The sequence below is a fragment of the Neomonachus schauinslandi genome, chromosome 8, assembly GCF_002201575.2.
Source record: "Neomonachus schauinslandi chromosome 8, ASM220157v2, whole genome shotgun sequence".
Lineage (NCBI taxonomy): Eukaryota > Metazoa > Chordata > Mammalia > Carnivora > Phocidae > Neomonachus > Neomonachus schauinslandi.
The window spans coordinates 10,465,897-10,482,945 of NC_058410.1; the positions used below are offsets into that span (position 1 = coordinate 10,465,897).

Sequence of the window (17,049 nt, forward strand, 5' to 3'; positions counted from 1 at the left end):
TCCGTAAAAATAGTATTCACTACTTTTCGGTATTTTTTTCAATGATATTCACATCATGCCTCAATTTCACGGCCCGGCTGCATTTGGAAGAGTGCCAAAGAGCACTTGGAGTCTGTGTGCCTCGGGAGGCGCTCAAAGGGCGGAGGCTTAGATGCTCTGTTCTCAGTGCCAAGCGAACGCCAGGGACTGAGCAGCATAAAGGGAAACACCCCCGCTGGGTGTTTGCTAACGTCGGTCAGAACTCTCCCACGTTCTCGGCGATCCCATCCACCCCACAGTTCTCCATCCCACTTCTCTGCTTAGTTCTCTAAAATGATTCCTAATTCCAACGCTCTGCCTGGCTTCAGACAGACACGCTCCACCACCTACCACCTCAGTCACCTTGGGCTTTCCCTCTCTCCTTCCTCTCCCTCCTGTCCCCAGTGCAGGCTCGAACAGTGAGCCTCTACTTCCCAGTCGTGCATCTCCAAGGTAGTAACGTCACCCTCTTGGTCCCTATCACTTGCTTCGTCCCGTGACCCCCACGTTCACTCCAGCCGTGCGGCCTGTTCTTTCACCAACCACAGCGAGCACGTCCACTTCTCTCTCTTCGCTGCTGGGATCTGACTCCACCCTGTCATTTCTCCCCTGGGCTCTCACAGGGGTCCCTCCAACACATTTGCCACAGTTGCCACTTGTTTATTTATTTATACGATTTTATTTATTTGAAAGAGAGAGAGCTAGAGAGAGCATGATTGGGTGGGTGGTGGGCAGAGGGAGAAGCAGGCTCCCCGCTGAGCAGGGAGCCCGATGCAGGGCTCGATCCCGGGACCCTGAGATAATGACCTGAGCTGAAGGCAGATGCTTAACTGGCTGAGCCACCCAGGCGCCCCACCAGGTTTTTATTTTTTAACAAAAACCCAGTCGTGTCACTTCCTGCGGAACATCTTTCAGCTAGGGTCCAAACTCATCCACACGCCCATGAAGCCTGAAAGGTTCTGGCCCCAGTGGTCCCGATGGCTTCCGTGCGCTTGGCCTGCCCCCCCCGGCTCACTGTGCCCCAGATGCCTTCTACCTCCTCAAACATGCCAACCCCTCTCCTACCTCAAGCCTCCCCCCACTCCCTGCTCTTCTCTGACTGACTCCTCATTCCTCAGGTCTCCGCGGATAACCGACATCTCCTCAAAGCCCTCCCCTCCCGACCACCCTTTCTCAGGGGGATGTCCTTCCCTCCCACGACCCCCACCCTATATCCCTGCACTTTGTGTCCTTTCTTCCTTTTTGTTTCTCTTCCATCAGGTCCTTTCTTCCATCAACCACCATATTTAATTATATATTTGTTTGTTCCCCAAGACACTGTCAACCCCAGCAGGAACTCTGTCTGATTTATCAACACACCACCCCGCACCTGGCCCTCGCCCAGCCCGTCCCACAGGACATCACCTGTGAGGCCAGGGAGCACCACGAGCATGCCTGCGCATGCGTGTGTTAGTCATTCTCCAATGGGCTTTTTGTGCACTAACTCAACTAAGCCTCATCACACCCTTTAGGCAGGTCCTATTGTTACCCCAGTTTCTAGATGAGGAAACTGAGGCTTCCCCCAAGGCCAGAAATTTAGTAGGTTGAGGAGTTGGGACTCAACTATGTCTCGAATGGGTAAGTGAATTGGTTGCGGGACGGCAGGGAGAAGAATGTCCTCTGCACCAAGCCTGGGCAGAGGTCCCTCTGCACTTACCTTTTCTCATTCCACCAAAGGGGTCCTTGTTGGGTTCATAGGGCATCCTTCCCATCACGTCGGGCATGCTCATGCCCTGCTGGTAGGGGGCGCTCGGAGTCATGGAGTTCCGTTTCGGGAATGATGAATCACTGGCGTCTGAGAATGGGTCGTGCACGCTGACTGTACCGCTTCTGAAGAGATGAGGAGAAGGAAAGCACCATGAAGTAGCAGGAGTTGCCACCAAAAGCTTGTTCAGAAAAAAGCCTAACTTGAAAACTGATGTGAAAATCATCCAAAAAAAAAAAATGACACGTAGTAATCAATATTTAAAAACTCGTGACAGAACACCACTTCTCCACAAATCGGATGTGGGGCTCACGGAGATGCTTTCGCATACCTTCCACCTTGCATCGGGGTCATCTGTCCATGAGGGGTGGAGGCTGGGGTCGGGGGCTTCAGGTCACCTGGGACCTCTGCCATCGAGTTACTGCCAGTTGACTGGGGGGTCTGTGGACCTTGCAAGGATCCTGAGTTAGCTGACGGTAGTAGTACCAAAAGAAAAGAAGGAAAAAACGAGAGGTTATCAAGTAAGCTCATCCTTCCTACTTATCAAAAAAAAAAGAAAGACAACATGACACCATCTTATTAGAAACAGTGACAATATCCCTTACTGGTAACGATGTAGTAAAATTAGTTGCTCTTATATTGTTTATTGTGAAAATTAGTAATTTTTTTTTTTTTTTTTTAGTAATCTACTTGGCAACATACTTCATTTGTGAGCCATAAAACATATTTATACCTCTTGACTGGGTGATTGCTTTCCTGGGCATTTATCTCAAGAAAATAATCTAATATAAAAGAAGGCTTTAAGCAGAAAAATGTTTATTTCAGTGTTGTTAATAATGGAGATAATCTAAATGTCTGAGAGTAAGGAAAAATTTGGTATACCGATTTGATGGACTATTGTGCTATTTTAGGGAAAAAATTAGAAAAATTAGTACCAGATCTTAGGCAATGAGAAATGTTTAAGTCGAAACGCAATGATACAAATTAGTAATGAGCCTTATGTCACTTCAATGCCTCCTCAATGTCTGGACGTGTCTATGCTATGTCATTAATAAAGCCATTTTTAGAGCTATGGAATCAGATTTGTTATTACAAAACCGAAGTCATGCTCTTTGGAGTTCTTTAATGTCATTATCAGAGTCCTGAGATTTGGCTTTAACTATAATTACTCTATAATAACAGCTCAGAATTGAGCAGATCTTTTTTTTTTTTTTAAACATTTTATTTATTTATTTGACAGAGAGAGACACAGCGAGAGAGGGAACACAAGCAGGGGGAGTGGGAGAGGGAGAAGCAGGCTTCCCACTGAGCAGGGAGCCCGATGCGGGGCTCGATCCCAGGACCCTGGGATCATGACCTGAGCCGAAGGCAGACGCTTAACGACTGAGCCACCCAGGCACCCCGAGCAGATCTTTTCAAAACTTAAACTCATCTCATTGGAAAACATAATGTTTTAAGGGTTCCTGCTTTATCAGCAACCTTTGCATGTTAGGTGCCCAATAGACATTGCCTTCACTTGTTAATTAAACGAATACTTATTGAACAAATAACATACTTTCTATATGGCTTACTATATTGTTTTTTCTACTCCTGAGTGCACCAGTGGCCCAAACTGACAAAAAAGACAAAAATTCCTGCCCTCATGCAGTTTACAATAAATGCTTTCAGAACCGTCACGAATGGCGGAATCACTGGCTGCCTGGAAGTGACAATACTGTATATGCTATTATCTGGAGTCCCTTTCCTAGGAGGTGTCCAAGACTCACTACAATTACCATCAGCCACATCTAACTGTCGAGGAAATGGGGTTCAACAAATCACTGAAGATTACAGAGCGCGCTGGGAGGGAGTCTGAGATGGAAATGAGTCTAGCACTTCCACTCAGAAAGCCTCAGCAGAACAGCAGGTCTCTGGTGAGATCAGGCCCCCGGGCCTGGCCTGCTTGGGAGTGAGTCCTGAGCATGGGCCACCAGGGCTGTATAAGGTGTCCCCTGAGTTCCCCGGGACCACAGTGCCTCAGGGCATCTCTGGGAGGTGCAGGGAAGACTGACTTGAAAAGTAGATAATCTTTTTAATGTAGCTATGGCAAAAGAAAAGCTTAGTAATGCATTGCTTATAAATCAGATTTTGGTGAAACCCTGGAAATACATATTAAATAAGTAGACTGTAGTAAAAGAAAAAAGTGGCGTCTTTTGTAACTGTGGAAGGATAATCCTACAGCTGTGTCTGCCCCAGAGAGCTGGCAGGAGAAATAACATGCTTCCCAAATCACAGACCACACTCCACACGGCAGACCGTACGGCTTCCCTGGAAACATGGTTCACAGGCTGTGATTTCAGAATGACCCTTATTTACAAGTATTCACATTGACAGCTAATAAAAAAAAAAAAGAAAGAAAAATTCTTCCCTCTGCCAGTGTTTTTTCCTTTCCTTTCAGGAAAAAAAAAAAAATGAACCCAACCTCTTGAAGCTCCATTAATAGATGAGGCTGGCGCACGCTGTAGGATCTCCCTACCTTTTGCCAGAAGCTACAAATGTATACTCGAAAGTAAACAATGGAAAGGTTATTGAAGGTTAAGTACATTCACACACTTCAGACTGTACAGCCAGACTCCTAGCTGGGAAGATAATTTACACAGCACGAACCTGGTGCCCTAATTCTGGCTGGGGTTGCGGGAAGGAGGAGAGGGAGAAGGAAGGATAGCTGATATGTCCCAGTCTACTGTGACTAGAGGTCACCCAGAGGGCACCTTTGTTTACAACCTGAACCCCTTTCTCATTTATCTTCCACTGAGGATTCCCTAGTTGGCTCCATGACAGGTTTTGTGACATCACCTGTCAGCTAATAATAGAAATGCAGTCAGCCACCTGCCAGCAAAGATGGATGGGTTTTTGGTTACAGATTTACTAATTGAATGCGGAGCTCCCTTGCCCCCCACCCCCACGCCAGCCCCACCCCCCACCGCCCCCCAGCTTCCAGGCGGCCCAGGCCACTCGGGGAGGCGATTCCTGCAGCTGTTCATTAGAACTCCACAAAGTTATGCAGGCTTATTACAATGAGATCCCCATGGCACCTCCCAGAGGCAGCCGTACCCCAGGCCTTGCCCACGTTTCGTTCGGGAACTTTCTCTCATGGACTTGCTCGAGTCCCTGCAAGACCGTAGCCCGGAGCTCCGGCGAGGGGCACCACCCAGCCAGCGACAGGTGACGATCGTGGCGCCCCCAAGGGCTCAGGGGTTCTACCGCCCAGAGGCTGGTGAAATGACGTTCAGCCCACGCCAGCCACGCCAAATCAAAACCGGAGCACGGACGGATGAGTCACAAGGCTGATATGGCCAAGGGATCCGGGATTTAGGCTGCCTCAGAGGGGCCGTTTCAAAAGCCGTCCAGCACGTTTCCTAGGAGTCTTTTCGTTTAGTTTGCCTGGATGGGCTGCTAAGAAATACACCATAATTGCCTTCTGATGGGGAAAACGGACTTCTAAGAACACAGTTTGGCTGAAAATTCGTTTTTAAAAATTTTGTAGTGTAGGAGACCCCAACAGGGCAAACGGTTCAGAATAATTTTTTTTTTTTCCTCCTTGGACAATAAATATATTTCATTTTCCTTAATGCTAGTTCTGGAGAAGGCTGGTTTTGGTTACGGAGCTGTTGTTCCTCACTACCCCACTGACCAGTCTGCGTGTCCTTCTGTCCGGCTGAGCAGGGCGTCTTGAGCAGCGCGGAGAACAGAGAAGCAAGCCCACCAGCCCCGTGTGCTCGGCGTGAGGCCGCCTGGGCCGTGCCCTGACCGGGAGGCTCGCTACAGGACGCCCTCCGTTCCCTGCCTCCAGTTCCCCCAGACTTCGGACCGTGTGGACCACTGAGAAGAATGTATTGTCAGAAGTGCATCTGCAACCCAAGCTCTTTTGTGCAGTTAAAACGATAATGTTGCCATAAAAACGGTAGTTTAAAAAAGGGGGAAAAGGGAAGAGCTGACTGTTGAGAGAACAGGCCCTACACTTTCTGAAGGGTTTGTGCCTCAGCGGGATTGCTTGTACTGAAGCTGATGCTCTCTGGGAGAGCTATTCTCCATACAGAAGTGCAGCCCATTCAGTGACATGGGTTTTTCCTGGCAAATAAAATATACCTTTACATCTTTGCAGACCTCGCCACTTTGGTCCCTACACCCCACTGAGTTTTTATTTTGGAAAAATAGTTTCAGGGCTGTTCACAGGTAGCTTGTTTTACTCTGTGAACTGAATGTAATGTTGTGAGACTTTTAAAATTAGATTTCCCAGTTTTTAAGGTATACCGTGACTGCAAAGGCTTCGGATGCTTAAGGGTGGGGTGAGGTAGGATTTCTAATTGTGTTTAGAACTGACAGGTCTAAATATATACCTCGGTGCATCCCCTATAAGTGCATCTTGGCCCTCCGAAGTATTTAGGCGAGACCTCTTGATTAGGGACCGCAGACACTCGCGTTGCCCTCCAGAAAGGAGCTGGAGGAAACAAGGAGAAAACAGCTCTTTTTGGCTCACAGACACCTCCTTCTATGCGCAGAAGGCGTCCTTGTGACAAGGCCGTTTCACATACAGGCAGAGGAAGACAGTAGGTCCAGGCATAATGCTCGAGCCGGAGGCCACTCACCGGCAATGAGATTTGGGGCCAGTTACTTGGATTTTATGTGTTAGTTTTCTCATGGCCTGCACGATTTTGAGACAGTATGTGCATCACAGGGCTGATATAACGATTAAATGGTAGAGCACTTAGGAAGGTGCCTGGCACACTCTAAGTGTCTACGAAATGCCGGCCTTGGGTCCCAGAACAAGCCTGTGTGATGGGAAGTGGCAGGAATGGTCAGTCCCGTCTTGCACATAGGACCGTGGCTAAGTGCTGACCATCACTTGGGATGGGAAGGGACTGGGAAGGGGCCAGGCGAGAAAACAGCTGGATTTCACTTGAGTGAGGTCACCACCCAGAACTGGGGATGATGCAGACTTCCTCCTCTCTAAGAATACTGTATTTACCAAAATATAATGATCCAGGAATCTGCAACGCTAACGGGCAGAGCATAGGTTAGTGGGAGAGCTGACAGTGTGGCAGGGTCTCCAACGGCTGAGTGGAGAGACCGGAGAGAAGGCAGGTCTCATTAGTTTGGTTTTGCTGAGAATGCAGGTGAACCGCATTATTCCCAGGTAGGGTTCCTAAGACTCCTGACCTCTAGGTCAGAGCTGACTGACTGCTGGGTCTCAGAACCAGGGCTGCGTGGACCTTTCCCACGCCAGGTTCGCTGGATTCCCTACAAGCGAGGACTTGCCGGGCAGGGGACATTGAGAACTGCGTCCAGATTTCATTTTGCTGACCCACAGCTCAGAGTGTCCCCGACAGAAGCAGAAGTGGTAGGAGGTGGTGGCTACACTGCAGGGTGGCGTCTTCTGGGAGCACTAAAGTGTTTGCACAGGTTACTGGGGAGTTAGACGGAGTGTTTTGAAATACCTGCAGAAGGAATAGAGGCATAGAGCTCAGAATTCCAGTCTCTCTCGACCAAGGAAGGTAAAGCAGAAGAATGGTGCCTTTGCAATGTAGGCCCGGACTGTATCCTCTCTTCCCTTAAGCACTGCCAACGGGGGGTCCGATACAAAACACCCCTTGTCCTCAAAGATCCCGCGTTCTGTCTGCTTTCCTAGGCAGCGGCCTTCTCAGGACCCCCGAGGGGCTGCAGGGACTCGTGGTGTCCCAGCTGCGGGTGGCCCCTGCCTTTCCCCGCCGACAACTGCAGTACCCGCACTTACCAGGAGAGGGCGGCTGGAGCTTGGGCTGCTTCTTGGTTTCCGCCGTGCTAAAGACTTCCGGCGGGGGCTCCTCCCCGCGTTCTATCTTGCACTCAAAGGCGAACAGGTACTGAATATACTGCTTTTTCAGGGAGCTCGCTGCGCTGCTTGAAGTGCCAACATTTAGGTTGGTTGCCAGCTCACGCCACTTCTTGTTTTTATTGACCTAGCAAAAAAAAAAAAAAAAAAAAAAAAAAAGGCAGGATCATTGGTTTGCAGCAAAGTGGCTTGTTTAAAGCCAGGAGACAAAAAAAGCACTTAATGTCTTGGTTTACTTTTTTTTTTTTCATTTGCCTCTCTTAACTAATGCTCATTACTCCCACTCAGTAGTGCACAGACAGCATTTACAGTTATAAAACCATTACGGGACCTGCTGATAGCTACATAAAAAGCATTGCTCGTCGAGATTCTTCTGCCTGGTGCACCTTCTAATGCCTCACACTCTTCCAGGCCGCTGTGGCTCTGAGCCAGCCCTCTTCTCCGGGCAAATGTACGCTCCCGCGGCCCCCCATCCCACCTCTCATCTTAACAACAACAACAACAACAAAAGGCATCTGAAAACAAATTTAAAAAGCAATAACATAACTGTTTTGCAATGTAAGTGTTTGAGACTTGATATGGAAAACAGTGTTCCCTTCCAATAGCCACAGGCTCCCAGAAAGACAAGCCTGTAATTCTAGCCGCATTCCTCCTCTCAGGCGGCATTCCTAGGGTGTTGGGCAGAGGTGACACTGGGGGCAGCCCGCACCAGCCATCAGCCTTGGTGGCTCTGCCAGGCCACCAGCTGGCCACGTGGCGGGCCCAGTGAGCTGGTAAAGGCGCAGGGCACGGGGGACTGCACGGGGGACGACACGGGGTTCCCACATACACTCAGGCTGCAGAGAAGGCAGCGCAAAGTGAGGAGGGAAAAAAAGGGAGAGAAAGCCTGAAATGCTACAAAAGGATGTGAGGCATTAACTTTTGATTCCCACTTGGGCCAGAGTTATCTAAGGATGAATGCCTGAAGGAAACATGCAGACCCGCAAATACTTGGGGACTATTTTGCCTTTAGGTATGTACGCCTTGTGCTAAGTAGCACAGTAAGGGTTAAGGGAACAGTGGGTTTTTTTTTTTAATGAAATGTTCCATTTTTGGATTCAAACTTTCTCACAAAGCTCTTTATGTCCATTTACTTAGTACTAAATGGTGCATGATAAACAAAGCTCAGGTTGCTCACGAAATGCCCAATTCCACTTTTGGCACTTAATGCCAGGCTGCAACGAACGAGCAGGCGTGCGGGTAGCTTTAGAAGGGCTGGGCAGGCTGTTGCCTGGACACCCTGAAAAGCCAGGCTTTGCACTGATCTCTATGTGACTGCAAGTACCTGCCCCGACCGCATCTGAGGGCCACCAGCCAGATATCGAGATGGGGTATGAGCGACAATGTGGCCAAGTGGCTCACCGCTGTGCATCACAGCTATGATCAAACCTCCCTTGTTAGCTAGGCCAGCAACGAGCCTTACTTGCAGACCCAACACGGTAACCCACACCGTTGACAGAGTCTAAGTAAGGTGTCCAGACACTCTCTATACTTGTTTGAGGGTGATAGTGTCCCGAGGATTCTAAAATTCTATGCCAGGGGGTTAGGTGCAGAGGGGAAAGGTTGGGGGGGTCTAGGTGCAGGGGAGAGGTGTGCATCTTGAGCTCTCCCTCCACTGACCAACTCTCACTCACTTGGTCTGCATTGTATGACTTACCACCCGTTTCCGCAAAGCCTGGAATCAAGCCCTGTTTCAGTTGTACACCGCGGGTCTCCGGTGGGATGAGGCACCCCAGGGAAGGCTGAGAACAAAGGCCTCTCCTGCATACCCCAGAGCTGCACAGCACTGAGACCAGGGCGGGCCCTCGGTGACACTTGTGGATGAGGTGACTCACTCTTGGACCCGTGGTACCTGGCTGGAGCGCAGGGGGCCACACTGTGCCCTAGACCCCCTGGGCCCAGAGCAGCTCCTCTCACTGATCTGGGTGGGAGCCCAGGTACTGGCAGGTTTGTAAAGCTCCCCAAGTCATTCTAATGAGAGCTGCCGGTGGATGGGAAGAGCGCACGTCTCAGAATGAGCAGGCCGGGCCCGCGCCTACCCTGTGTGCCCTGGGCCACATGATCGTACCTCCTTCCGGGACAGCTTCCTCCTCTCTTGAGGGCTGATGCCTCCTGCATTTTAAGGGTATTCAGAAAGACAAAGCCAGAACAAAGGTAAAGCACAGTGCCCAGCACGCAGTGGGCATGTATCCGGGGACACCCTTTTCCCTGTTCCTCTTGCAGGACCCGTGCTTGGAACTAGACACCATGCTGCAAGCGGCGCCAGGACCTTGGTGAGGACAGTGTGGCCCCCTGGGCACTGACTCTGAGAGGGCAGGCGCTGCTGAGCCCTGAAGATGAGTGCCCTCTGAGATTTGGCGCCGCCCCTGCTACATCAGTTGCTCCAGACAGAGGGAAAGAGTGAACTGGATTTAGAACTGATTGAGACGATTAATTTGGTCATTCGCAGAACATTTCTGGAGTATTTCCTATGGCATCTTGGCAGAGCCCACAGAATTCTACAGCGGTCAGGGAACCTAAAGAAAAATCTAGCCCAACCGTCTCACTTCACAGACGAGAATGGAGGTCCATATAAATGACCTGCCGAGGTCACCCTGCGAGTTGGTGGCAGGACCAGGGTCCCAAGCCCTAGTGCTCTCCCCTGCAGCACACAGACACCGAGCCCACAGGCTTAGCTTTTTCTTTATGGGGGTAAAAAAAAAAGTTTGAGTCTGCACATTCCAAGAAGCCCGCAGGGAGAGCTTACGTGCAGGGTCTCCGCGTGGACTCACTCAGGTACTCTCACCTGTGCCAAACCTCCAATCTCCTTGACACAGACGTAGAGCCGGAACAGGTCCAAGGGCTTCTTGCCCACGGCGGGCAGACTCGAGACAGGCGAGCCCCTCTCTTCCATGAAGGTAAGGTATCTGTCGACCCACAGCTTTCTCTCTGGCTCATTCCCCAACTCATACACCTTTGTGATCTTTTCCCCAGTGGTGGTGGATGAGCTGGACTTCTAGTGCCCAGAAGGAGCGTTTGGAGGTAGGGTAGGGGCGGGCAGAGGGAAAAGGGAAGAAGGTGAGAAGAAAGTAATGAGCTACCAAATACAAGAAGAGAAGAAATTTAAAAACTACTGCTATCACACAACAATTAGGAATGAAGGCTACTAGTTCAGGCACAAACTATACATTTTCTTAATTAAGACTTTACTTTGACTTTAAATAAAGGGCCCAAACTCCCTTTTACATACTTAAAGAACAAAAACAAAAAAAACCAAAAACCTTTTTTTTACTTGATATAAGCGTTGAATCCCAGAAGGCATGATTCCAATGACACCTCACGTCATTTTTAACAATAAAAGGGTGCTCGCTCATAGAATAATCACAGTGAATTTAAAATTTCACATGTATGTAATATTATAGAGCCCCCAAAACTATATGGCCTCTTACTTCTTGTCAAAATAAGAATGGCTAATGTATGTCCTCATTAAAATGCTACAGCATATGGAGGAAAGCAGGTATGGGACTTGCTGGAAAATGTAAGGTAGGCCCCAAATCCCAGGGACCGGTGGTGTGGACTCTATGCTCATTGGCAAGCTTTATAGACTAGTGGCCAGCTAAAGTTTTGGCATTTGCTCATGATGACTAGCTTTCCCTACTTAAGATTTCTTGAATTTCTCTACCAAGGCAAGGGGCTCCTAGAGAATTATTTAAACAGATTTCTTAGGCAACCATGCTTTAATCACAAACACATGTGCTATTTCATACTCCCTGAACATCTATGGATAAAAATATACATTTACTTTTACACACATGGGTTTATGGGCTCATGTGGTTTATATTGATGCTCTAATTCTTGTCTTTGTTTTTCTAATTATAGCTGATACTAAAATGTCAAAAGTTACCGTTTCTGCATAACCAAAGCCCACCTTCCGGGTTACGTGATCTGGAAAGGTAATACTTCTGGGCCTAAACAGCTCAAATGTCTATCTTTCCTTTCTTTTATGTCTCTATATTTGTAACAGTGATTTGTGTACTTGTACTCCTTGCAACTCCAGGGTTATTGTGAAAAATTACTTCTAAATTCGCAATGAAGATTTCCTTGGAATAAGAATTCCAATAAGAATTGACTGCATTTCCTCATGTGTATTTACCAGTTATCATTTGCAATTGGATAGCCATTGTTTTAGATGGGAGTTTTTCTTAACTCTTTTCCATTACATTTAGCTTAACAATTTTAAACACATAGCTGAAATTTTGGGGGTTAAATAACATGACTGCCATTGAAGTCTGATATTACTTTATTTAGCAAAGGATCCCCAATAAAAGTAGGACCTCAGGAAGGATGCCTGAGAACGAAACTAACAAAGCTGGCGAGTGGCAGTTTCTCCCCCACTTAACGTGTATTTCTCCTGAGCTACTCCTGCTGAAATTTTAAGCCTTCAGACTTAGAATTATTGAGGCATAAAATCTTTACATTAAATACAAAAAAAAAAGGGTGATACAAATTGATGTAAATAAAAAATTCAGGGTGGTAGGATAAAAAAAAGTGTCATCTTTTAGAATTTACACTGATGCCAAGGCTAAACAGTAAGTCACTTAAACATTTTACTTTAGATTAGAGCATATTCGTATATATATAGCGATATGTCCATATACATACTCAGAAAATGGAACACACTGTATATCCAAATGATAAGTTCTTAAACTTTCTCTTCCATATTCTTGTACCCAAGGAATATCTGACTAGGAAAAGAAACTGTCCGACTGCATTTTATACCACATTCCAGAAGCTTTGTCATCACTAATGGGGTAGTTATTACGAAGAGGTTTCTAAATGCTAGTTTAAAAATATTTTTTTCCTTTTGGGGAGCAGTAAAAAATGGGTCCAATGTTTTTTGAAAAATTAGAAATAGAACAGGAGGAAAAAAGCATTATCACCTAAAATCAATAATAATAATAAAAAAAACCCCGCCAACCTCTCTCTTGCATTTCATTTCTGAAAAATTGAGAAGTAAAAGTTTGACATTCAATTCAGGGTAAGAGAAATAAAAGCAGTCATTTCGATTTAAAATTACTTTGAGTGTCTCTACCAAAATTCTGAATGGAAGATCCACCTGCCATTTCTGGCCTGGTCCTCTCCAAGGCCAAACTGGGGAAGGCTTCTGGGAGGACAGTTAATCGGGACCCGAGCAGAGAGACTACGCAGATGTTTGTTCCCATTTATGAAATGAGTGTATCCCATAACCTGAGATGGGCCTAAAATAACAGTATACTTAGTTTAGCTATATATATTTTCACTTTTCTTGCCATCCTTTGTTAAATGAACTTGAGTTTAATTAACTTCTGCACACCTCAATTTGTTCTCATAAAGTTAGAAAACCGTAATGAAAATAATGTTTTTTTTAATTGAATTGTCTTGTTTTGCATAGCATCGTTTTTAGATCTTCAAAAAAGACTTAAGGATTTTTATGGCACCATAATGTAGGAAAATGCATCTCTATGGAAAGAAAGTGGTCAGGCCTGAGGTGACGTGTTAGGTCCCAGAAGAGGCCTCCCAGGCACCCGAGCCTCCTTCATCTAAATCACTTGTCGCCCACTTTGTCGTCCGTGGCCCCTGGTTACACAGTTTATAAAAAGTGTATACTTTGCATGGGATTACTAGTCTGTCCTACGTCTTCCCGACTACATTTTAAGTTCCACGAGGCAGGGGCTGAGCTGATTCTGAATCACCGTGAGCACACTGGAGGTAGCTGCTATCGGATCTGTTCTGTGAACGGGTACTCAGACGGACAAAGAAGGTCTGAGAAGTCTGGCACCCTCCATGGAAGAATGCGCAGCTGAATAAAATATCCTATAAACGGGATTTCAGTGATCAAGGTGCTAAGGAGACACTGACACAATCTAACGAGACTGAAAACAGAAGGGATCATCATGCCTATGGCTGGCCCTTGCCACCTCCACTCCCAGCCTCAAGGTCTGTTTCCTAGCCAGTTATCAAAGTCGGTATGTGGGTGTCTGAACAGAGAAGAAGGACGTTAAGGAAACAAAAGTGTTAGGAAATAAAGGGTACATACTTTATCGCTGATTGGGCTCAACACATACCTTCTTCGGTTCACAGACATTGGCTTTGATGTAACCTTTGGGGAGGTGCCATCATACAGTCTACCCACCGACCTCAGGCCAACAAGCCAGCCCCACAGAAAGATGGGATGACCCTTCCAGGTCTCTGGGACCACCTCACACTGCTTCAGCATTGTAAAAACTGTATCCTAGCGCCCTAAAGTGTCATGGACCCAAGAAAAGGGAACGGAGATCGCTAAAGACTGTAGCAGGACATTACAGCGCCACAAATGTTTTCCTTGCGTGTAGTTTAATTAAGTCTGTAACTACAGTTTTCCTCAAATCTTTCAGGCAGATTTACATTTCAGCAGTCTTTACCATATGCCTGGTAATATGTGTATGTGCAAATGTTTATTTTTATTTTAGAACGTTCCATAACAAAACAATGTTGGTCCATAGCACACTGTCAAAGCACGGAACATCTTTATCATGTAGTCCATTTCAGGCCTGATGTGAGACAGGTTTTAGCAGAGACACTGGGAAGAGCAATCTGAAGTACAAACTGAAGCTGTGTCTCAGAAAGGACAGTTAAATATTCCTAAACTGTGCATGTCAGCAGTGATTTGACAGCAGAGATGCTCTCGGGTCCTTGCTTCCCAACGCTTTTGGTACCCTTCCTAAATTAGCATCTCATCCAAGGCAGGGGCCACGTTCTGAATGCAGAGCTCCTCCTGTCCTTCTCTACCGCTGGAGCCAGAAGTTTGCTTGTAAATTCTTTTCCTTTTAAGATTTTACTTATTTATTTTAGAGAGAGAGTGCACAAGCACGAATGGGGGGAGAGGCAGAGGGAGAGGGACAAGCAGACTCTGAGCTGAGCGTGGAGCCCGGGGCGGGGCTCGATCCCACGACCCTGAGATCATGCCCTGAGCCGAAACCAAGGGTTGGACGCTTAAGCAACTGTGCCACCCAGGTGCCCCATAAATTCTTAAACATAAAATGGTTATGGTACAGGAAGAGATAATGTATGTTGAAATATTTAGAAAAAAGGAAAAAGTAATATACAGTTTTAAGCATAATTGTTTTATAATCAGAAAATGAAGTCTACAATTCATTTTACTTTTTTCTTACACTTAAGTGGAAAGTGGGCTTTTTTTTTTTTTTTTTGGATAGAAGTTTCTTTCCTACAGGACTCATTGTATGGAGATAACCTGATTAGTTAAGTTAAAATATCATAAATATCTCACTCAATCTTTATAAATCCAGAGTTGGCAATGTGGAATTTTTATTTTTTTATTTTTTAGTTAATTTATTTTTTTAAACATGTAATATCATCTATTAGTAGTCTTTGTTTTTCATAACTTACTATTCTTAATTATTACCTTAAGGTTTTAAAGATTATTATTTTCAACCTCTGAAATTTTTCCCTCTGAGCCAACATACAAATGTTTTCGAAAAGTTATAATTTGAGTTCCACCTGTTAACTTGACAGTAGGCCGATTCAAAAATGCTTTTCTTATGATTAAGACAAAACAAAACACAACACCGGGGTAGATTATGGGGAAAACCCCCATAACGCTGGCTGCCTTCTGAGACTCAAAGCCAATAACACAAGGACATCAAAATGCAGGCTTTGCACTCCCCCTTCGTGTTAGTTCTGCTTAACCCGCCCTAGAGCATTTTTCATTTCATCTTGGTTGTTGCAAAAGCGAAACATGTCTACAGAGAAGGTAACAGCGAATATCGCCCTTTCTTCCTCTGAAAAGGAAAATGCTGGTTATGCTAGAGCTCCACATGAATTTTACAAACATTTACTGGAACCACCAACCCTTCAAACCTTCAGCTCTATCTGTTTAAACCAGTGAATGGATAATTAATAGCAGCCTCCTTTTGGGGTTTTGACTAGATTGCCAGATTCTGCACATAGAGTCTTCTTCCCTCCAACTTGCTTTGCCTGAGCTGTACTCTTCAATACATCGTCTTACAAAAATTAGCGTGTTAATTAAGCCTTCTTGGCAAGTAATTGCATGTTAAGGTTTTTTTTTTTATTTTAAACAGATCTTTTGATTCCCTATATGAATGTAAAATAAAAGTTACTACAGTGCCATTCTTACTCTTTTTTTTTTTTTTTAATGGCACAGAATTAATTTCTTCAGTAGGAAAATAAAGGCCAAGCTCTATGGACAGAAGAACATTAAGGCTAAAAAAAAAAATTCCCTTACAGGCACATTACCATTTTTGTTTTTTACATATCATATGGAAATCAACACTTAATTTCAAGATGATCAGCAATCTTGTGCAGGAGGTAATTTTTCTATCTCGACTGATTCTAATGTAGGTACATATTATTAATCCAAAAGTAGCATTCCAAATATTCACATGTGGTGACATTCCTACACCTTTTCTGTTAATTTTTGACAGGTGGATTGAAACAAAGCAGGGCTGATATTACGCTAACCCATGCCCAGAGTGTAATATCTATATTTTCAGGTAGGCAGTTTTGAAATAAGATGTTTCAGATACAACAGCCCATGAAAGATTAGGCCAAAGGCCAAATTTGTCATTTACTCTGTGGCTGCTATTAGTTCCCATGTAAATGGAGGAGTAACTCGTTTTGAAGATCTTCTGTAAGTGCACAACAGATCAGACATTTAAACAAAGTCACTGCGTGAAGGAGTTTGGACCCAGTAACACAATCACATGCTTCGTACAGAGGTGCTTCTTTACAATAGCCGTTTTATTACCAGAAATCAACTTCTATGATTTACACAACGTTACTCATTTCGTTACTAGTATAATTATCAAGAAAACCCTTTCATGGATAAATTATGAAGAAAAAGTCTTATAAAACAAATAAATAAGCAAGCATTAAAGTAGAATTAATTAATTATCAAAAAACCCCAAAAACCGAAAAAAAAAAAAAAACACAAAAAAACCAGAGCCACTTACAGGGCTTGATGGAGTCTTTGGCCAGCCTGGGCTGCTAATGCTATCGCTTTCATCTCCATGAAATGAGGAGATGCTAGCAGAGCTGGGGGACATTGGGGAAGGGACTGGCAGGTTGCCGGGGGTTGGGGGCTGAGAAATACCCTGAGAGCTGTAGCTATCCTGTGGTAGAGGAATAAAAAAAAAAAAAAAAATGACAAAGGTAGGGCAAACTTTATTTAAAATAACAAAAAGCACATCCAGTTTAACAGACTAATTTTTATATATAATGGATATATATAAAGACATGGACAAACAAACACACGAAAACACACACATATAAAGGTATTAAAACAACATTCTTAATTAGTATAATTTGGTAAGTTTGCTGGATGCTGGATAAGGCTACTATGCCACCATGCTTACTTCAAGCT

General features: G+C 45.4%; 1 protein-coding gene across 1 annotated transcript in view; it reads right to left on the bottom strand.

Moving 5' to 3' along the window:
* Positions 1 to 17,049, bottom strand: part of ARID1B (AT-rich interaction domain 1B) — a 440,657-nt gene that overhangs the window by 17,165 nt on the left and 406,443 nt on the right. The window contains exons 12-15 of the mRNA XM_044917512.1: positions 10,438 to 10,647; positions 7,536 to 7,740; positions 2,094 to 2,232; positions 1,715 to 1,887 (exon numbers count right to left, since the gene is read on the bottom strand). Coding sequence (XP_044773447.1) covers positions 1,715 to 1,887; positions 2,094 to 2,232; positions 7,536 to 7,740; positions 10,438 to 10,647 — 727 coding nt within the window. The remainder of the gene's footprint in view (positions 1 to 1,714; positions 1,888 to 2,093; positions 2,233 to 7,535; positions 7,741 to 10,437; positions 10,648 to 17,049) is intronic.